The sequence below is a fragment of the Poecilia reticulata genome, linkage group LG13 (assembly GCF_000633615.1).
Source record: "Poecilia reticulata strain Guanapo linkage group LG13, Guppy_female_1.0+MT, whole genome shotgun sequence".
Lineage (NCBI taxonomy): Eukaryota > Metazoa > Chordata > Actinopteri > Cyprinodontiformes > Poeciliidae > Poecilia > Poecilia reticulata.
In genome coordinates this window covers 26681550-26703959 of record NC_024343.1, presented here as the reverse complement: position 1 = coordinate 26703959, position 22410 = coordinate 26681550, and the positions used below count along the sequence as shown (strand labels likewise).

Genomic DNA, 22410 nt, shown 5'->3' with positions numbered 1-22410 from the left:
CTGACTTGTAACCGCATCTTTTAACCTGTAGCATTTAAAAAAATACACTTGCTTATACACAAGAGACATAAGTAAATAAATGTAAGGATCTGCTTTTGAGCTACTCCCTTTCCTCTACATCTGCTTTTTGCTACCGGCGTCCTTCTGTGACAGTAAAAAAAAAAAAGAAAAAAAAAGAAAGAAAGAAAGAAAGAAAAACATTCGAGAGACTCCAAAAGAGCAACTGTGAGAATATTACTAACAGGACTTTGGATAGGAGGCTTTTTTTTTAATGTTTTTTTTTTTTTTTAAATAGGGTAAACCTAAATGTATGTTCTTAGATTTAGAATTAAATACATTTTGTTTCACTGAAAACAGTAACCAAAAACAAAAAACTAAAAAAAAAGTAATTCCAAGACTATGGATTCACCCCAGCCAAGAAAAATAAATAAAATGGAAAAACAAATCAAAACTAAAAAATAAGTAATGAAGATGAGTTTTGATCTTTAACATGTTAAACTTGAAACGTCCCCAACTAAAAGCTCTCTAAAAAGAGGTTCGTGGTTTTGTGATCTATCTCAGCAAATTCTCACTATAAATTTTAATTTGCTCTCACTGTTGTCCCCATTCAATCTCACCATTTTTTCAAAAACCTTTTGGTATTTTAAGCGTATGCTTCTGAATTAAAATATAATTTATTTCCAGACTTTTACACACATTTCCTAGATGTACCAATAAGTGCGAAGGCTGCTATAAATAAATAAGGTATGTACCAAATGAGTTGCTTCACAGAGGTGCTGTATTTTACCCTGCACATAAGTCTTTGCTCTAAAAATAAAAATAATTCATCTTACTTGTAAATTAAATTAGTTTATTTTTAGTTCCCACGGTTAAGGCCGTAGAAAATTAAATTATATTTACCTCAATTACCTCTAAGGAAATTAATTAAAGTTTCCTTTCTCTATACAGAAGGTACTACACTATACATCACATACTGCTAAAAATGGAAAAGGACAGGTCATTTACAAAAAAATGTGACAGAAAGCATGTGGAAGATCAAAATAAAACTTGCACATGACCTTTGAAAAGAAAACAGGCAGCCCAGTAACTCAAAGTACTGTTCGCATGCTGTCTTTTTCTTGCCAAGGACTTTAAAAAAAAAAGGGTAGAGTGACTTTGGGTCTGCTGCAGCTCCCTGACAGTGAGGAGAAGCTTGTCCTTATCGGGTCTGCAGTTGGCCTTTGAGTTTGTGAAGGTGCCAGATAATGTCTCGTTCAATATCCTGCAGTTACTCTGGGTGACAAAGGCCAGGCCTTTGCACTGTCACAAGCTAAGCCTGTTGTCATCTGAAGCAAATCCCCAGATATCCTCGGTCTGCAAAACAACACGCACTTTTGTCGTCTTTTGTGGCTGTTTTATATCCACACTCCATCTCCCAGATCACGAGCAAGAAGCACGCAGAGCTAGAAGCAAACCATTTATGGGTGGTTTTTTACCACTTTCCCATATTCTCCTCTACTACACTGCACATTTTGCCCAAGCTTGTTAAAACATTGATATTTTATTTATCAAAGTTTTTTTTTTTTTTTTTTTGTAGATGAGCTACAAAAAATGCATATACAGTGAACATATTTGGCTGCCCAGTGGACAGCCAAATATGTATCTTATACATACAACAGCAGTAAAGCAAATTATTTGAAACTTGGATCAAAATCCACTGAATAATAAAGAAGAAATATTCAAGTGCTTGGGAGCTTACTAAAATATTGATACCATCAGGGATAAGGCTGTGCTCTGAAGAACACTGATGACAAGTGTTATTTATTTAGTACAGCTATCTACAGTTATACTCTGTTAAATTGACAGATTTCAGACCAACACCGGCATGTTATTAATTGTAGAAACCGTGTGTGAATTTATTATTGCTTCCCAAAGTCATGGGAGAAACGAGCCTCTCTTTCTGCCCGGCTGAGATGTTGGATTAGATCAGCAGGATGTTGCTAAAACATAGACCTCTTTTCATGAATAATTCATAAGTCTAGTGCTCATGAATCATGTATAGATTATCTAGTACATATTTTATTAATAGGATTGTCTTAATTGAGTTGCAGAGAATAAAGCAAGGATTAATCTCAGGATGAATATTAATGAAGTCCACGGCAACTGAAAGTGTAACCAAAGAAATATTCCCTTTATAAATCCCAGATAAGATTCTAATCTAAAGGGCTTTATTAAGAAACGTCAAGAAAATGTAAAGCACTGCGCTTACAAAAGTATTCACACCTAGCAAACTATTTCACATTTCGTCACGACTGATTGTGGAGAGCCAAGTGCAGACAACAAACCAGGAGGGTCAATCTCAGTGAATATTTCATTTAAATAGAAACTCAGCAATGACAAAGACGTCCAACAAAACATAGGAAGGACCTAAAATAAAGGGAACATGTAAGGAAAAAGAAAGGAGGGAACTGATGAGAAAGGAGTAAAAACTGAGTCCATATGAGTCTAATTAGTACCAATAAGTAGGGAACTAACTGAGGTAAAAATCTTAAAATAATTCAGTGATAGTTGCACAAAGAGAAATCACAGCCAGATAAAGAATGACCAAACAACACTGGATCAGAAGTGACAAAAGTCAAATAGTATTATGAAGTTTAAGAAACACACCCAACAGGTCAGTGATAAAGTTGTGGAGAGGTTTTAAACAAGGTTAGATTATGACAATATCCCAAGCTTTGAACATTATCGAGAACTAGCTGCATCCAAAAAAACAATTTCAGGGCATTACTGCAAATCTACCAGTCATGCAACTAAACTGACAGGCTGCAAAACATTAATGAGAGAAGAAGCCAAAAGGCTTATGGTAATTCTGGAGAAAATACAGAGGAGGGAGAATCTGTTCAACTATTAGTCATGCCCTCCACGAATCTGGTGGCTATGGAGGAGGAGCAAGGAAAAAAGACATTTTTGAAAGAAAGAAATTGAGAAGCCCTAAAAAGTCCAGTTTAAAAGTCTGCCAGAAGTGACATATGGGCCATGCCAAAGATGAGGCCAGAATTGACTTTTGGACTGTTATGAACAAAAAGAATACGTCATCATCCCCACAGAGGAGCAAAGAGGAGGTATCATCATGCTGTGGGGATACCTTTCTTCAGAAACAAAAAGATATATTTCTTTTCTTCTACTTCAATAACGCACTAATTTGTGTTGGTCTGCCACATAAAACAAATTAAATTTGAAATGAGAACATGTACAAAGGGCATGAATCCAAGGCACTACATTTCACTCGCACACAATATATATATATATATATATATATATATATATATATATATATATCCTCTCATGAGTTATTAAAGGACCAACAGTATATATCTAATCTGGAAGGTTGGGAGACAAAAGGAAGGAAGTGGAGGATTACTGAAGTATGCCTTTACTGTATTTCTTGCAGGTCAAGTGGAAGTCTGGTTGCCGTGCTGTTTAAACCTGTCCTCTACATGACAGACGGCCCCCATGCACTCCACTTTAAGGCATTTTTTCCCTCCTTTTTTGATATTGTCACTCTCAATCTTCTTTTTCCCTGACAGACAAATGAAAGACCTTTCCATGGTTGGCAGCTCATTTCACTGGCAGGTGGCACACAAATAGAAGCAGGAGGGGGGGGAGGGGCGACATGAAAAGCATTAGACAAAGTTGTAAATGTGGTCAGGAGGTTTTGTGTGAAAGCATTTCAAAAATAATACACTTTGCTGCGGTGACTAATTTGAGGCTGCCAGCTTCCATTATGGATGCGAGCTGTGAGGACGATGGCCGGCCATGGCGTGTTCTGTGGCCGCTTCTGTTCAATCTGTCATCAACACCCAGGAGACCCCTGTCCTGTCAGCTGTCCTTTCTCCACATACTCCTCCATGTTTCCCCCTCCATTCATCAGCATCACCTAGCCCAAGCTCAACAACAGAATACATTAGGGACAAAGAAGTGTCCATTGTTGCTCTCATTTCAGAATGTGTTTTGCTCACCCTTCAAGGGTGTGCATTTGCTGAATTTGTCATAAACAATGTGAAATTAGTGGCACAAATAGAACATTTGTGCAAAAGCAGCTAAAAAAAACAGCCAGAAGGAATCTGGGATCAGGGGGAGCTCAAGCTTGAAATCCCTCCAGCAGCAGGTTTGTAAACAGTCAGATCCAGACAGATTACTGTGCGGTTCAATCTAATCCAGGAATGTAAATAAACTCAAACACCACGACAGTGCTTGAGAGACCATTTCAAACACACAAAAAATTCCTGGTGAAGAGAAAGAGCACAAAACAAGTGGGCTTGAAATAAATAATGTGCTCCAGTCATCTTGGAAACCATTACTGCCATCCTGCATACCTGAGATAATCCTGATGGATTAAGATAACAATTTTACGGTTACTTGAGAGACCACATGCATCCAGGTTCATCAACAACCACAAATCTCTTTTTGATTTACATGTTTCCTAGATTGCCACCAGCTAAAGAAAAGCATGATGCTTATACTTTAAACCAACTAGTCCTGCTTTTTTTTTTGTAGTTCTTTTTCCCCCCTGGATCAAAAAACTTACTCAGAAATAGTTCATCATCAGGCCTCTATAGAACTTGATGATATTGCTGAAGAGCTAATTCAGTCATTTGATACAGCAGTGCTGGAGCAGGGGTACATCTAAAACATGATGCAGGGCCCTGATTGGTGAAGGCCAGAGTTTGACACCATTGTTTTAAACATATTTATACCAAATTCTATCATTTTTCTTCTATCTTAGTCAAAGATCAGTTTAGATCTCAAAAACATGATCAAATTTGGGGCACCACTTGGTTGAGCAGAGGTTACAATTCTCAACACATGTTTTCCCCTTTTCTCTCTGTCCTTTCTCCTGTCCAGTTAGATGAATAAAGGCCACTAGAAACATTTTTAAAAAAGTGAATTCTAAGCATACACCAAGTAAAACCGTTACGTAAACATGACAATTTGCACCCCATTTTTTTTTTTTTTTAAGTTTGGAAGTAGCTAATAACTGGTGCAAATGTGTGGGTAGAAAATAATGCTTGAATTTAAATATAAAATCCAAAGTATTAGATCAGAGTTCCAAAACGGAGTGATGAGTGGGAGAATATACATGGTGTTTAATGCCTGCTCTAAAAAAACTCAGGCTGTGACCTTCTTACTCTGAAATCAATAAAAAAAAAAGAAAACACATTTGCAATAATGATCCATGGCAGTTATTTTCAGGTAGTTACATATTAGTAACCGACTCAACATCTCACCTGTCAAAGGACTGAAACTGCACCGGCAGCACAGCCTGGGCCTTTGCAGCAGAGTCTGGGAAGGACACTGGCTCAAGTCCAGCCTCCACGCCCTCCAGCGGGGCGGCAACCAAGCTCTTCAAAATCTCCTTGACATTGATGCCCTTCTTGGACTGACTAATGCTGAGGACGGAGGAGGACGATTTGAGCACCTCGACATTAGAGGGTTCAGACAGAATCTCCTGGGACTTCTTCACCTCAGAGGAAAGTGTGGAAATGAGCTCGTTCACAGCACTAACTCCTCCCACTTTATGATCCAGGCCAGACCCATTAAGGATGCTGGCTACCTGCTCGTCCCCAATCCCAGAGTCTGTGTGGGGTAAAGAGGTTTCTATGTGAAGGTCTTCAGATGGCAAAAAAATGTCCTTACTGCTTGTGAATGACAGTGGAGTTTCTGCAGAAGAAAGACACAAATTAGGGAGTTTCAGGCACTGACATGCATACATAAAATAAATAACAGCCAAGAAATGTGTCGTTGATGCATACAGAGTACAATCTAATGGTAACAAGAAGTGTATTGCAAAAGCATTGCTGCCCGTTGAACTTTTATTTATTTTTTACAGATGTCGAAGCATTACAACAACAAATTTCAAATGCTTTCTTTTTAGGTTTGATTTTCTGAAATTAATTTTATTTCTAAAATAAATAATACAGGGTTGATGTGCACTGTGTTGTGAATTTGCGCCCTTTAACCCGATACCTTAAATGCAACCATCTGCATTAGGTGTCAACCAATCAGTAGAAAGAGCAGATATTCACCTGGACTGGTTTAAATTAAAACATCTTTATAATGTTAGAAGGGTCCAGATGAAATCAAGACTTACATTCAAATTTGAATCTGTGGCAAAATCTGAGAATTAATGTCTACCATGTTGATGAATAATTTTTGTGCTTTTTTCTGTTTCTTATCATACTAATAGTAAAATTTAACTGCAAACCTCCAAACGTGGCCAAAACCTAGTTCCACTTATTAATTTTACTGCCTTTGGTTCTATGAGACCCTCCCTAAATATAAAAACATTCAAAAATATGATTAAATGCTGTTTAGCTGTAAAATGCATTACTATATGTAACTGATGTACCAAAGCAGCCCATTTAATAACAACAATTTGATCATTTTTGAACCTGTATTTGTGTTTATAAGTGTGAATACAATGGCAAACAGCGTTTATAAAAAATACTGTAGCAAATACTTTTTATTGTCACTATGATGAGTATTGTAATAAATGCCACAACACATTGTTATAAAGATTTTGGTCCATATTGTTTATCAGATGGCCTCCATTCAATATCACTGAGCTTGAGCTATTTTGCAAAGGACTCAAATATCAGTGTTTAGACGAGCATAGTGAGTTGAAACATACTGTTACTGCAGTGAATGGTAGTGGTTGGATAAAAAATGCATATCACAGCTTTCATATCTTTATCATTGAATCCATAGCCACATAATAACTTTGTGTTGGTCTGTATTCTAAACCTCCTAATGAAACACATTGTAGTCTGTGGTTGCAATGTGGAAAAGATCAACCGGCATTCATACTTTTGCAAGGCACTGTGTTTGTTTAATAAAATGGAGAAAGATGAATTCAGCACCATCTAAATTATTAACAGAAAGAATGCATGCGAGAGACAGCTTTACATTCAGAGCCAAAGAGCAAATATCGCATTTGCAGAGTACGCCACATGCCGAGGGAGGCTCTAAGATCTCTTTCCAGAGGATCTGATTTTCTAGTGAGATTAACTTGGCTTTTTTTCTCCTTCTGTGTTAAAAAAAACATGATTCATTTTTTTCTACATATCTATATTTGTTTTTATTAATATTATTAGCATAATAAATAACATTTTAATACATATTGCAACAAAAAAAAACACATAAGGTGAAGCTAAGAAAGTTTATCTAGTTCTCCAATTATTTTTGAAGACCTCCAGAATCTCCTTGTCGTTTTGATTGTAGTTTATCCCGACCCAGTGGCTGCTAAAATGCAAGGGCAAATATATTAATATTCATCACATGCCCCCCTAACGCGGTCAGCAGGGCCTGATTTAGCCTGCAAGTCGACGAGCTTCCTGGTCCATCAGACAATCGTCTGCCACATGCCGTCTGGAAAATTCCCCTATTTTCTGGTGAAATTTATGAAGGCGGCAGTGTGCCTTTCTCCTCCCAGCAACCTCTATGATCCCATTCTCCTCTGGTGGATTGCTTGCCTAATGGGCACTGACAGATGGGGCTGAAAATAGCAAGCCTGGCTCCACTGCCCCAAAAACCCACAGCTTTTTTATCTCTTAACTTCTCGCTGCTTATCTTCTTTACGTGGTCTCAGCTCTTTAAATTACACTTACATATTCCCTTTGGCCGCTCTCCCCTACTTCTATTTTCTTTTATTCACTTCACCTTTTATCTCAATGAAAGTTGATAAGGTATGTTCACTCGCACATTTCACAAAACCAATTTCCACTGCTGCAGACATTGTGTTAAACCTTTGAGGGCAGCCAATGATTTCCTTTCATGTGACTTAATGTATGATTTATGACGCCAGGCACTTTCTACCTTTTATTTCAGAGTGGATGTTGATGCCTATTCAAGTTTCTAACTTCAGACTTCAGCACAAGTCTATTTGCTTCCACACTGAATTGTGTGCAGTGCAATTAGCAGAACTCATGAATAAATCATATTGAGCTGGTGGAACACAGGCAGGGGTATCCCTGTTGTTACAGTGAATGAGCACTCAGCTCCTACAAGCTGGCAACAGAACAAGAGAAAACACTCTGGATACTTAGCATTTTGTTAATCAGGCACAGTCACTTCAAACTAAGATTAGATGAGCAGAAGAACGGACGCAACGACAGAAAGGGGCGTAGCACCTTTGCTGGTCGGTGAGTTGATCTCCTGGCGTACGCTGCGGCCTAACTGACAGCTCATCTTCCCAGGCTCACACTGAGGCTCAAGGATGTCGCGGTACTTGGAAACCATGAGGACAGAGATGAAGTACACCACAGCCAAAGCCAAGAACTGGGCTTGTTTACTGTCATCCTGTGGGAAGACATCACAATAGTCATCTAGCTTTCTATTCAAATGGCTGGATTTTCCTACAAGCACAAAAGTACATAAAAATACAATGCCACAACTTTCCAAAAATAGGTTTAACTAAAAACATCCATCTTTGCAGAATAGTTATTCAACATACTAACAAAATATTCCTATTGTTTTCCAGTAAGTAAGACTTATTGCACTTAAAACTCAAAAATGTGAAAGTATTTACCAAGAAATCAGTTAGTGACAGAAACCAGACAATATTGTGCTTCATTAACCTTAACTGATCCCCAACCCAGGTCCTCAGGGCTCACTCTACTGCATGTTTCAGCCGTTTCCCCACTGAAGCCCAGTTGATTCAAATGACTGCTTTACCTCCTTGGCATGCCTTCAATTGCTGCAGAAGCCTGTTAATCACCCATTAATTTAAGCCAGATGTGTAGCGGCAGGGAAACACCGAAAACATGCAGGACAGTGGGCCCTGAGGACAAAGGTTGGGGACCACTGGTTTATGGTGTCAGTAAGTGAAGACAGGGAAAGCATAAAAGGTGTAAGTTATTTTATAAAAGCTAGTTTGTCCACACCAAGAAGCGACTGGTTTATTTCAGCCATGAACGAGTGAAGAAAAGCAGTTACAATGTTGCTTAGTCATAAACTTTGTCACAAAAGGCAAGTCTTCAGAACACACTTTTTTTTAGAAGAAGCGAGCAACAAATTTAGCAACTTTTTATAGTTTTTGGGGGGTTTTGGCCAGCAGCATATGCTTGCCTCATATTGTCTACATAATTAATTACCATTGATGGCAATAAGACTAGAAAAACATTATCAGGAATCCAACAGTTCCTACAAAGAAATTAGCTTCTGCTAAACTGAAAGCTTCATCAGGTCAAACACTTGCAAAAAACAATAACTGATAATGTGTCACAAAACTGATTGATACCTCTCTAAATTGTGACAAACATTTGTGTGTCTTCTGGAAAGGGTCAAACCAAAGGTGTCCAACTTCAATCCTCAAGGGTCAGTGTCATCTATGTTTAAGATGTGGTTTCTTAAACATATTAGCAGACCTGATTTGGGTGGGTTGAACTGACTTTGAACACCATTGTGATAGTTTGATCAGGCTCACCACGTCACGAAACACAACAGCTCGCAGTCTGTTGATGTCCACATCCTGCAGCAGCCGATCAGGGTCTTTGATTGGAGACAGGTTAGTAGGGCCAGCCTCCCCAGATGTCTAAAAGAGAAATTCATCATCACTCGCTTTGAAATTATTAAAAAAAAAAAAAAAAGAAGAAAAAAAAAGGGGGGGTTTTGGAAACATAAAAAGGCAGATGCGCAAGAACTAAAATCAAAACAAGAACCTCATTGAAAATTTTGAAAATGATCATGAAATATTTAACTAGCTGAAGTAACAGAATTTAGATTTGCAATATGTGAAATGTTTCATTATATCATACCTTGCAGGTCACAGCATTCTGCAAGATTTCCTGAGTCCTGTTGTTGTGCCTCTGTCTAAACTCCAGACAGTTCCTTACAGCCACACAGCAGACTGTACACAAAGGACACACCAAGCACACAAGCAGGGTCCTATTTCAGAATCAAATGAAAATTAAATGTTGATAACATGCATGACCTCTTTAAACCTAATCAGTTATCTCTGATGACTATTTGTTCCAGGCTGACGGCAAGGGGAGCAGGAGGAAAATCAGCAGCCAGACTGATTTCACACTAAAGCAGTGATGAGAAATTGTATGTTTGGAAAAAGGACACTGAAGTCTGAAGGCTATTTGGCGTCCCCTAACTGCAAGTTGGGGACGGCAACAATCAACCAAATGTGAACTTACAAATACACAAACCCACAGGCACAAACACAAGGATAAAGATGAGACTTTATACAGCCAAAAAAAACAGCTGACTCGAGAATGACTTAATTTCGAATGTAGCAATTATTTGTTTTTGTTTGAGTACAATTCACTATTGCTTGATTACATTCACTGAAAAACAGATATACAGAAAGACAGAGGAAACCTCAGATTCCCACATCTAACAGAAACACAAAAGGCATTTGTGGAGAGAACACGACTGCACTGCAGATCAGTCTCCCTGCTCTCTGGGAATTTAAAAATAAAAACCGCAAAGAAACCCTCTGCATTCTACAATTTACTACACAATTACCAAAGGATCCTTAAATTAATTAGCTCTGCTGATCAAACAGGGGATTTAAAGGGATTAGAGGAATTAATATTATGTGAAGCGAACACTATTGTATCTTCCAACTCAATTCAATTTCTGTTGTACATGCATGAATTAATAATACTGTAATTTTCCATCCCCTCCGTTGCACTGACATTCAGTCAGCAGGAAACCGTCTCAGGCAAACAGAACCTACCCAGTCGGAGGCACTGGCGCATCAAACCACCAGAAGACATGTTCTTCTCAGCCTCGATCTCGCTGAAGTTCAAGGAGCTCGAAAACACCAGAACGTCCACCATAACCATGAGACGAGACAAGAAAGTGATGGCCGTCTCTGAGGACATGCCCTGCGTCGCCTCAATGTTCTCCAACTCAGTCTTGAGTGATTAAACAAGAGAATTAAATGTAAAACATTTAGTTGACAGGTTTTCAATTGAACCAGTAGTCTTTAACAAAAGCAAGGATGTAAGTATGGAAATATTTAGTACTGAAATAGAGTGGCTCGTCAATGCATGTCATGGAAAATTAGGAACTACATAGTTCATTACCATGGTTATGGTGATAGATGGGCTCTCTGACAGAGCGGACAAAATATTCCAAACAAGACAAACCAGTGGGAATTTAAGAGGTTTTTCTAAAAGAAAACATCAATAGGGGGCAACATTAAAAGAAAGTATTTTAAATGGCATAAGTACTGACCTTGACAGTCTAGTTGAGTGCCAAAAAAGATAAAGAAAAAATATTATTAAAATCCATTTTGCCATAAAACTATTTGTGAAATGGGGATACAAGTCAAACAAAAATGACAAGGTTCTTGAAAGGTAAAAGTTATCGAAGTGAACAAGAGTATCTACAACGAACTCAAAATCAGGATGATCACAAAATGATCACAGAACAACTATCTGTGGACATGCTGGTGAATTTCAAAAGATTATCAAAACTTTAAAATCAGTAATTCAAAAGGTGAAACATATTTATTGCATAGTCTAATTACACAAAGAGTAATATATAGGATTTTCTTTTTATGAATTTTGATCATTCTGACAGCTGATAAAACCCCCAAGTTTAGTTTTTCAGAAAATTTCAGAAAGAGACATTTTTAATAAAAAAATAAAATAAAATAAAATAAAAAGTATAGTGGCATATCCCATAATGGAGAAGCTGACTTGACAGTTTTTCACCCTTCACAAGGAGGGTAAGCCACAGAAATTCATTGCTAAAGAAGTTGACCGCTCCCCAAGTGTTATATCCAGACATATTAATGGAAAGTATAGCAGAAGGATATAGATTGGTTGAAAAAGATGTACCAGCAACAGTGATAAGAGCAGCTTTGAGTAAATTGGAAAACAAGTTGATTTATAAGTTTGGAGCAGATTCCAGAGACAAGGACTTGAACTAATGTCAGCTCTTCAAAAGCCACAGCACAGAGAGATATCAGGATATGATTAAACTACTCCTGAACCAGAGACAACTAATAACCAATGAAGAGGCTTGCTTACGAGAAAAAGACTGGGCTGTTGCTCAGTGGTGGAAAAGTCATTTTTAAGCTGTAAGTAAAATTTGCATTACACTTTTAAATTCAAAGTCCCAAACATTTTGCATATGTCACTACGTGTAATCTGAATAAAAAACACATTTTGGATTGAAAAAGTACCACTGCATGCACATGCATATGTTATTGCTGTAAATGCAAGACAAATATAGAGCACAGCAGTTACATTTAAGATCCACTAGATGGCAATATTTCCTTTCCCTAGAGTGCGATACAGATGCACTTACGGAGGGAGAGGTGGCCGCAGAAAGAAGGGGCAAAATCCCTCCACAGGCGATGATTATGTTATCTACCATTTGGGAGATGAGATGGATGGTGTTGTGGACAAAAATGATGTTTTCATTGCTGTTAACAAAGTCCATGACAGATTTGGTGCAGTGGCTGCAGAGAGACATGGGGACAAAGTTATCGTCATGACAGTTCTTTTGGGGGGGGGGGTTTGCATATACAGTATTTAGTCTGAACCATTGTTATCCGATCAGCAATCGCTACGCAGAAACTCCCCTCCCTTTGATCATGTTTAAACTCCCTCTACAATTACTTCAGTTCACATAATACACTTAACACACCTTCTCCAGGCATGGACATCACTCTCCAGAGCAAATAGCAGGTCAGTGAGCAGTCGCTGGTGCATGGGTGACCATTTGAACTCTGGAATGCGGAACATTGTAGTGCGGGGACCAGGGCTGAACTGATGTCGCTGTTCCTCTGTTATGGGGACGGCCCTAAAGCCAAGGTCCGCCCGTATGTCCTTTTCCAGCTGAGAGACTGGGCGTCCATGCACACTCTGATGGGAGAGCAATTTATCACCAAAACAAATACAGCCTGGAAGGCACATGCAGTGTGATGCTTGTAGAATGTGGAGCATAGATGCTAATCCAATAGCTCTGATCATGACCATGATCGTAAAATAAAGAGAAATTGTCAGATCATTCACCATGAAAAACAAAAACTGACGGTTTAAAGTATTTAGTTATGTAACCTCTTTCTGCTCGCTGGTGCAAAAAAAGTATTTTATATGCTCAATGAGACTTCTAACATAAGATGAATGAGTCAGCAAGATGCAACATAAAAACAGTTTTAGAATCAGAAACAATGCATTCAACATAAGCAATTATGTAACCGGAACGAGAGAAAAATGGCCTTAAAAGTGAAAGCTGCGTGTTGCTCACCCACTGTCAGTGACCCAATCTAGAGAAAGAGTCTAACCTCTAAAAAAAAGAAAAGAAAAATAGCACAGAGGAGGTGGGGGAAAAAGAGCAAACCCCGAGCAACTGTTGTAGAATAACGTGTTGTCTCTTCCTCCCTTATATTGCCTCAGTTAACTATTCCAGCAACCCAGATTCCCGAGTCTCAAAGGGATGATGCCTTATGTGCACCAGGCCTTCCTGTCCCCATTACATCCACAGTGCAGCGAGAAAATGATCTCTGTGGCTCTGTTGATACAGAACAGTGCACTTGGGGCCAAACAGTAGCAACCTCCTTTTCACCTTCCTCTTCCTGGGCTGCTATGTTATTTTTTGTTTCCCTATGTTTAAGAAGTTGACTGTCTAATTTGATCATTTGTTGCAAATCTACAAAAAGTAAGGTAAAGGAGATATTAGCTATGTCTACATTTTCTTTTCGCAAACAATTACTTTCTAAACTAAGAAATGCCTTAAGATTTAGCTTTTCTGTGAATCACTAAACTGTGGTTGTAATACGTCTTTTTCTGAGAACTGTTTCACATCTGTGTTGCATAAACTTAACAAACCTTTGACACTTGTGGACAGACATTCCAGCCCAGTACAATTGGACTACATTCTACAAGTTTTCTGCATTTCTTGTTTTTTTTCCTTAGAAAAAAGAAAACTTACTTAGACTTGTTTGTCTGATCATGCGGCTCTCTTGTTGGGTTTTGGTATTGTCCGTCTTTAAAAACATTCTTTTCAAGTAGTTTAATGTGTTAAAAATGAATCTATAATCTCTGTAGGATCAATTGAACACAACCACATGAGAAACATCTTCTTAATTTGATGCCAGAGTCACCATTCTTCACCTCAGAAACTACCTATACACAAATAGGACTTGCTTTCATCAGTCTAATAAATGTTGCCTCATTTGCCCTGTGGCCTAAAACAGCCTCATAATTTACAAATGCACCGATCAAGATTCACAAATGCACAGAATGAGATCCAGAAATGCACAGGAGGATATCCACAAATACACAGAACAAGATTCACACTTGTATTTTTGATGAAAACACAAATATATCTTTACCATCTGCTTCTGGCCCGTGACTTGCCCTGCATTTGTGAGTGAATTTTGAGACTCCCCTGATGTCTCAATCCACAAATGATTTTTTTTTATTTTTTATAAATGGTCCACCTGATTGGCTGATCAACAACCAATCAAATAGCTTCCTTTTTTCAACCAATAATATGAACAGGCCCCAAAGTTTGTCGTTTTTTTCTTGGCCACTCTCTGCTTCGCGCTGTCACGGTTGCTAGGCCACATGCGTAACGCTGAAGTGGGGGCGGGGAAAGTAAGCTATGCGTTCTTGTCTGTACTTGTGTTCTCGCACTCGTGAAACGTCATCGACAGCGGCCCAAGTAATGTTCCAATTCAAAGTACACATCCAGACAAGAACGCTCAAAGTACCCGGATGTGTTCTTGCTCCGCCCATTTTATCAAGGATGTATCAAAGCATCCTTCTGCGGACTTGAGGCAGCAAGATATCCGACAATGCAATGCGCCACCAGCAGCAGTAAATAGAGAAGGTGTTATCGATCAACTGGTGGCTAAATCAACTGGTGGTGGCAGCTGGAAAAGACTGATGTTTCTGAGGGCGTGGCTTTTTAGGACCCCTTTCCCGAACCATGAAGTAAACAATGCGATAAGCTTAAAGAACTACAAATCTTTGCAAAAATATTATCCGATTCCGTAAAACAACCATTAAGATCTGGGAATAACTAATTAGAAAGACTTTATTGGTCTAATATGGTATGTTGCCTTTTTTTTTAGTTAATCTTCAAAACCATCAAAACATGTAAATTACTTAGAACTTGTCCTGACTTATGTGTTGCGTCAGAGGTTGAAACTCGTCAAAGGAAGATCGAAATAGATCTCGATGTGGCATGACCAGATCTCARAGCAAAGATTAATCCCTGAAAGCCGACATAAATGTTAAAGAGCCTTGGGATTAAAAATAAAATGACACTTACTACGCACAGTAAGTGTCGCTAAACAATGCGACACTTACCATTTACCTTTTGCTTACCTGCAATGTAAGCAACTCGCATAACAAGTACTTGAGAGTCAATTCCAGTGTCTTTCTGATCAGTGCTGGTTGCAAAAAGCAGAAACTATTTACTTAGGTTTACATTGCGGCTATTGCTATGAGTTAGAATTAATTTATTCTGGTGAACCTGAACGTGAATGAGATTGTGTTATTCATTGATCTGGTTATGCTCAAATGCGGTGTTTTCGAAGCGCAATGAATGCTGTTCTTTAGAAAATTGTTTTGAAACATAATTTTCACATGCAAAATTAAACATATTTGCGTCAAATAGGATTTATAGTAAAGATTTGCAAACGGTTTTTTTCACGTAAGTGGCATTTTTCAACAGGCATCGACACAGCCACCTACAATTTGGAAACATCTGCGGTGCGCGTAGGTTTCAACCAGTTGATTTAGCCACCAGTTGATCTATAACACCGGAAGGGGATTTCTCCGGTTCAAAACAAAGCAAAATTGATCACGAGCACCCTAATGCCCTAAATAAGCTGGAACAGATGAGGCGTCTCGAAAAAAACACGCGTATATTTAGGATATGAGACGTAATATCTCGGTAAGAAAACGACTTATCTTGTAATTTTGAGGATTTATCAGGTGTCGAGGAGGAGATCCACATAACTATCTGGAGCTGCCGAGTTCATATTATACGACGAGCCAGAAGAAAGTTTTCAAAAGCCTGGAGCATACAGTTATTTAGTTTCATGTTGGGACAAGCATTTAGGATCAAAAGAAGCATTAAATGACTGTCGACTTGTTTCTGTCGGGTGAGTAGTGAATTGTGCTGTTTTAATTAATATATGATAGCGATGCTATCGCGACCAACGTACTAACCCATGCTATTTCTATGTGCTTGGATCTTCTGGTTAATCATTTATTTAGCTTCTGTGAACCCAAGTTCATGCTGGAGTTGTATGTTAATGTCGAGTCGTTGTAAAACGCTGGATTCAGGTGCGACGTAGGTCAACTATTCGATTCGATCTACAGACACGAACCATGTGGGTGAATTGTATGACAGGGTAGGTTATTTTAAATTATTTAGCTTTTTTTTTTTTTAGCATGAAAGTCCCGCTGAACAAACACATTTTCTGTCCGTCACTCGGCACTGAGCTAGCTGCTAACATTAGCACTCTGGGGACAACCAAGCTAGGGCATATATTATATATGAATGCTTGTCTTTCTAAGTAAATGTCCAATAAAATACCTGAAAATACAATTTAAACTATGCGATTGTTTACTGTTAAAAAGTGCTCCCTCCATCTGTATTGGGTGAAGTCGGTGCTTTGTCATCTGAAACGAGATTTAGGGTGGCCATGTTGGAGCGGTCCACCTCTTCATTCAGTTATATGTTTGGCATGCGCAATTAACTATCTCCGCATTTAATCGATCATAACACACATTTTTGTTACTGGAAATCTTATTCAAACAGCCATCAAAGCTACATCTACAAAGAACTGTATTTTTCTTTATTATTGTATTGATACATATTTAAATACGCGTAGTGGGGATAACAATAGAGTAGGAATAGAATATTCTGATATTGATGTATGATGAGCATTTTACAAAGCACACAGCCTTTCATAATTTTTTAAATAAATTTAGTAATACTAATACATATTTATATAATAAATAATGATTAATGACACAAATAAATAAGGATTAATACTGAATAATATATCTTTATATACATAAAAACATGTATAGACTAATATACATTACTCATTGGCCGTTTTCGAGCTGACAAGTTCTAGTTTAAGAGTGATTCAACAGCTGAGATTGAGTCCAAAATCCGATGCGAGACATTCATCCGTGCTGTACAGTGAATCCGTCTCTCCTTAATGACATTTCCCAATTCTTCCTCACATCTTGTCTTTAGGAAACCTTCAAAACAAAAACAGAAGATTTACTGTCAAAAGATTTACTTTTGACAGAGTGCAAGAATTATTTATAAATAATAGTCTTTACCACCGGTGTCAACTTTGCTCATGAATGTTATAACAAGTAATATAAGTTTTATAATGTATGTTACATTGTTTCATTTCTAATGTATGGGACTTTGTGTCAGATAATCTAAGTCAATGTTAGAAAATAATGATTTTATTTCTTTTTTCTTTTTTTTTAGATTTACAGATTCTCGGTTAGCCTTCATAGCAGGGGCTGAACCCCAGTATTACACTAAGCACTACAGCTAATATTAGCTGGTATCTTGCCAGTCGACATATATAAATTATAGTAATATTCTAATCACACAACATACACAATAATATGTCCATCTTACTTGTGAAATGTTGTCTGTCGAGCCCTCACATCAATAGGTCGTCGATCCGAACAACAATATCCCGCAGTGCTGAGGCTTCTTCTGCTGTTTTGGTTGAGCAAAGTAGGAGGGACGACCGCTCCAAGATAACCGCCATATTTCCTGCGCCGGAACAGCCAATGCAAGGTCTACTCTTATATTTTGTCAATGGAGAGCCTGACTAAAACTACCCGGATGTTGGACAACTTTTGGGTCTTATGTGTCTCTGCTTATTTCCAAGCCCAAATGAGCAACTTCATGTTTAAAAACAAGCCCAGAAAACCACAACCTGCGACTCATTAAGTTTACTAGCAACTTTAGAAAAAAAACAAGCCCAAAGTCACTTATAATAATCAGACTTGACAGAAACTCAAAATAGTTCCTGATTTTCCAGCAACAAAATGTGCATTTCCCTCCTCCCTCAATTGTTTGTTGATGATCAGCTGATAAATGTTGCGTAGAAATGGCGGTCACTCCCCAAGATGCGCAGAGGAAATAAAATTAAATTACTAAAGAAAATAGTAACGCACAATGATTTGGATAAGTAACTTTTATCTGGTTACTGGATTTGAAATAGTAACGCATTAGATTACTCTTTACTGAAAGAAGTGGTCAGATAAGACAATGTGACGAGGTAGCACAGATTGTCAGAACACGTGTAGGCCAATTACATCATAGCTCTGCATGTACTCCTGTGCTGATCTGTCATAATTTGTGTTGTGACTAGCGCTTTGTTGTGTAACTACTCTCGTTGATAAAATTCTACCTCATTCCACGTCAGTTCAAGAAGAAAAGGATCTGCGTTTAATACAGCATTAACGGCTCTGATAGATTTAATAAGAGGAGATCTCCGGGTTTTAGTGGATGACTACACAATTCCTGCGATTGAGGAATACATCAGTCCAATCCCGGAGGAAGATTGGGAGGATTTGGCATTGGGATATATATATGAGGGCATCAAAGAGAGGACCAAATATCTCTTGAGACATCTGACGGACGTCTTTTCAGGTGTGGTTTTGGACCTGGTTGAGAACCAGCAGTTCAAATATCGAGACTTCAAAGTCACATTTGAGAATATAGTTTCTCAGGCCTTTGCCAAGAGACCATTCAAGATGAGTGCACGGAGATTTCACCTCAAAGAAAGAAGTAGCTTTGTTACAAGGATTTTTTTATAAAGCATGTTATATTGATGGTGCCATCTCCCTCGGATGACGAGGACCCCATCGAGTTGCTCAAGGTGGGGTTAGGATTCAGTTCTTTGGTAAATTCTGTTATCACGTTTGTCCAGGAACTGGTAACAATGAGGCTTAAAATTCGAGGGAGAGAGAAAAGACACGATACGGCTTTTTGTAAAGTCATTGATGTGTCGAGGAAGCAGGGAGTCTAAGACATGTTGCTGTCTTAGCTACCTGAGAAAGACACAAGAACGCATTGTTGACCAAATCTGCCAACAACGAAGAGCCTTTCTGAGATAGACTCCTGCCCTGACCAAAAAGGTTTTCAGTGATATCACTAAAACCTTGGGCTCTTCTGCTGGAACAGAACAGCCCAAGAACATCTCCATGAAAGACGGTGTCTTTCATAGAGCACCATGACAATGTCATTTTGTCGTGTCTGGAAAGTCACCTGAAAAAGCACCAGAAAAAGAGGGGCACCTTTGTTACAAGGTTGCTTTTCTAGTGCTGGTAATACCACGAGACGCTATTTCACTAAATGAGGGCCAATAGTGTCTTGCCTCTCTGTGCCTCCATCGGTCCCGGCCTCATGACGCCTCTCTTTGCTTCCGTCGATTACGGTCCCTAGAAGCCTCCCCATGCCGCATCCGATTCCAGTGACAAGGTAACTGCTTCCATGGGCTTACCCGGAAATGGATGCGTCTCCCCTTTTTGTTCCTTCTCTGCTATATCGATTGTCTCCTGCACTCCAGCGAAGGACTCTTCTTCACTGACCAGTGAATCATTCTGCTTTTCAATATTTCCAGCAGAAATGTCTTGGTCAATGAGGACGTGTTCCTGTGACCAGGTTTTAAATGGTACCTGGTTGGACTCACTCTCAGGTGTTGGTCTGTCCCCTTTTTGATCCACTGTCTCCTGTGCTTTGGCAATTGATTCATTTTCAATCACCAGTGAAGCGTCCTGCTGATCGATATTTTCAGCAGACAACTTTAGCTCCTCAGGTGCATGCAGCTCCAACCAGTCTGCAAATGACACATTCTTCTTGCGCTTGGGGGACTTAGGTGACTGTAATTCCCTTTCGACAATGTTGTCGGATGCAACCTCTTCGACTCTAGGTTGGTTGGACTGCATGGTAATCTTTGTTTGTTTCAGGTTCTAAGATAAAATCACTTCTCTAGAAACTTAGTAAAGATTTCACGTTAAGTTTGATATAAATCTCCAAAAGAAATGTGCACCAAACAAAGTTGAATATCCTACTTTGAACTGCTAAGTAAATTCTGAAGAGAAACGTATCAACAACGGCTGCTAACAGATTGTGATGAAAGTAGATCGATGTGACGAGCTTATATAATCGCTGGTGATGTCAGAGTTTCATTTGATATTCAGAGCGGGCTTGTCTGATGTATTTTTTATTAACACGGCGGATGCGCGCGCAACCTGACTGCACAAAGAGTAGGTGGGCTTTTAAACCGTCACTGGTTGCCATGGTTACCCACCATTACCTTGTTATTTGAGAAGTACCTCGCTGCAGAATTCATAAGAAATTTATTTACAAATTTAAAAGAAAAAAATCATGCCTCAGCGCGTTCTCGAAGGGTCGACCAACCTACCTGTGTGGGAGGGGAGAGCGGCTGGCAGGAGGTGAGGGGCGCCTAATCAGTGCTGTTCCTCTGTTATTGATCATTTCATACACAAACAACTGTTGAGTACATAAAATACTGACTAGAAAAAAAAAATCCCCACATTGTTTTTCGTTTAAATTGTATTTTCAGATATCTTATTGGACAGTTACTTAGAAAGACAAGCATTCATATGTAAGGTAAGCTATATTTTTATGCCTAGCGTGGTTGTCCTCAAAGTGCTAATGTTAGCAGCTAGCTCAGTGCCAAGTCACGGACAGAAAATATGTTTATTCAGTGGGACTTTAATGCTAAAAAAATAAAAAAGCTAACTAAATTAAACATAACCTATCCAGCCATACAGCCGGCATGAGCTGTTACTATTCCCCCACATGCTTCATGTCTGGCCACGAACTATACTGGCCAGACACGAATACGGGGGTTTCTGTAGATCGGTGCGAATCGTTGACCTACATTGGACCTGAATCCAGGGTCCTAACAGCGACTCAACATTAACGTACATCTCCAGCATGAATTTTTTGTTTAGCTAAATAAATTTACCAAGAGATTCAAGCTCATAAACTAACATGGGTTAGTTTGTTGTTAGTGATAGCATCGTTATCATAGACTAATTACTTAAAAATGGCACAATTCACTACTCACTCTACAAAAACAAGTCGACAGCCATCTAATGCTGCTTTTGATCCTAAATTCTTGACCCAACTTGAAACTAAATGATTGTATTCTCCAGGCTTTTGAAAGCTTTCTTCTAGCTGATTGTATAATAAGAGGTCTGTAGCTCCAGGTAGTTAGTTATGTGGATCGCCTCAACACCGAGTAAATCCTCAAGACTGCCACGAAGCAAAATCAGATTTTAACTTTTGCATCGATTGCCTGTTTTATAATATAATATACTCACCATCAATTACAAAAAAAGTAACATTTTCACTTTTCTAAAAAATTCACCAACTGCACAATTCTTGTTTAGTATAAGAGAGAAAGAACGAAATCTCTTTTGAACAATAATATTTGTTGCTTAATCTATACAGATTAACAACAAGTAAACGTGTTTTCTGGTAACTAAATACTACAAAGTAAACATCTGATTTTTATCCATCCATCCATTTTCTATACACCCTTGGCCCTTAGTGGGGTCGGGAGGTGCCGGTGCCGATCTCCAGCTAACGTTCCAGGCGAGAGGCGGGGTTCACCCTGGACAGGTCGCCAGTCTGTCACAGGGCAACACAGAGACACACACTCACAACTAGGGGCAAAAGGGCTGCACAGTGGCGCAGTTGGTAGAGCTGTTGCCTTGCAGCAAGAAGGTTCTGGGTTCGATTCCCGGCCCCGGTCTTTCTGCATGGAGTTTGCATGTTCTCCCTGTGCATGCGTGGGTCTTCTCCGGGTACTCCGGTTTCCTCCCACAGTCCAAAAACATGACTGTCGGGTTAATTGGCCTCTCTAAATTGTCTCCCCCCCCACCCCCCCGATCCTTACCTGTGCAAAATTTACCAACTGTAAATTGTTATTAATTTGGTGTTAAGAGATGAGCGGGGTTTTTTTTCTGGTAACTGCCACAGAGTAGCAGTTATTCCTGGGAGGCTTACTGGAGAAACAATAATGGGTTTTACTTCCGGCGCCCACCGGAAGTAAGACCCAACAGTATTTCATTTTAATTTGTAGGGTTTTTTGCTAGTCTATATTCATGATAGAATTTACATCTCTCTTTTCGGTCATAATACAATATTTAGTAAAACTTGTTTACAGACACACCATCTGCTATCCGAGAGCTTCTCAGTACAGATTATCGTAATTGTGAGTTTAATCACGGGGAGCAACAGGAACACGATCGTTAAGTTTTGTAACAGAAAGGCCGTGAATTAGCAGCGCTGCTAGCAGCTCTTTTCTCTGAAGAACTGACAGTAAAAGCAGAGAAGCTGGTCAGAGATCTGTTCTGCAGGTTT

General features: G+C 38.9%; 1 protein-coding gene across 8 annotated transcripts in view; it reads right to left on the bottom strand.

Moving 5' to 3' along the window:
* Nucleotides 1-22410, bottom strand: part of nbeab (neurobeachin b) — a 220500-nt gene that overhangs the window by 110279 nt on the left and 87811 nt on the right. For 4 of the 8 annotated variants that reach the window (XM_008426297.2, XM_008426292.2, XM_008426294.2 and 1 more), the window contains 8 exons: nucleotides 12652-12869; nucleotides 12310-12463; nucleotides 11230-11238; nucleotides 10727-10907; nucleotides 9795-9886; nucleotides 9464-9571; nucleotides 8169-8337; nucleotides 5268-5700 (listed from right to left, as the gene is read on the bottom strand). In XM_008426297.2, the coding sequence (XP_008424519.1) occupies nucleotides 5268-5700; nucleotides 8169-8337; nucleotides 9464-9571; nucleotides 9795-9886; nucleotides 10727-10907; nucleotides 11230-11238; nucleotides 12310-12463; nucleotides 12652-12869 (1364 nt within the window). Of the gene's footprint in view, nucleotides 1-5267; nucleotides 5701-8168; nucleotides 8338-9463; nucleotides 9572-9794; nucleotides 9887-10726; nucleotides 10913-11229; nucleotides 11239-12309; nucleotides 12464-12651; nucleotides 12870-14341; nucleotides 14549-22410 lie in introns of those variants that run through there. The other 4 variants (XM_008426293.2, XM_008426301.2, XM_008426298.2 and 1 more) reach the window with 3 other exon arrangements.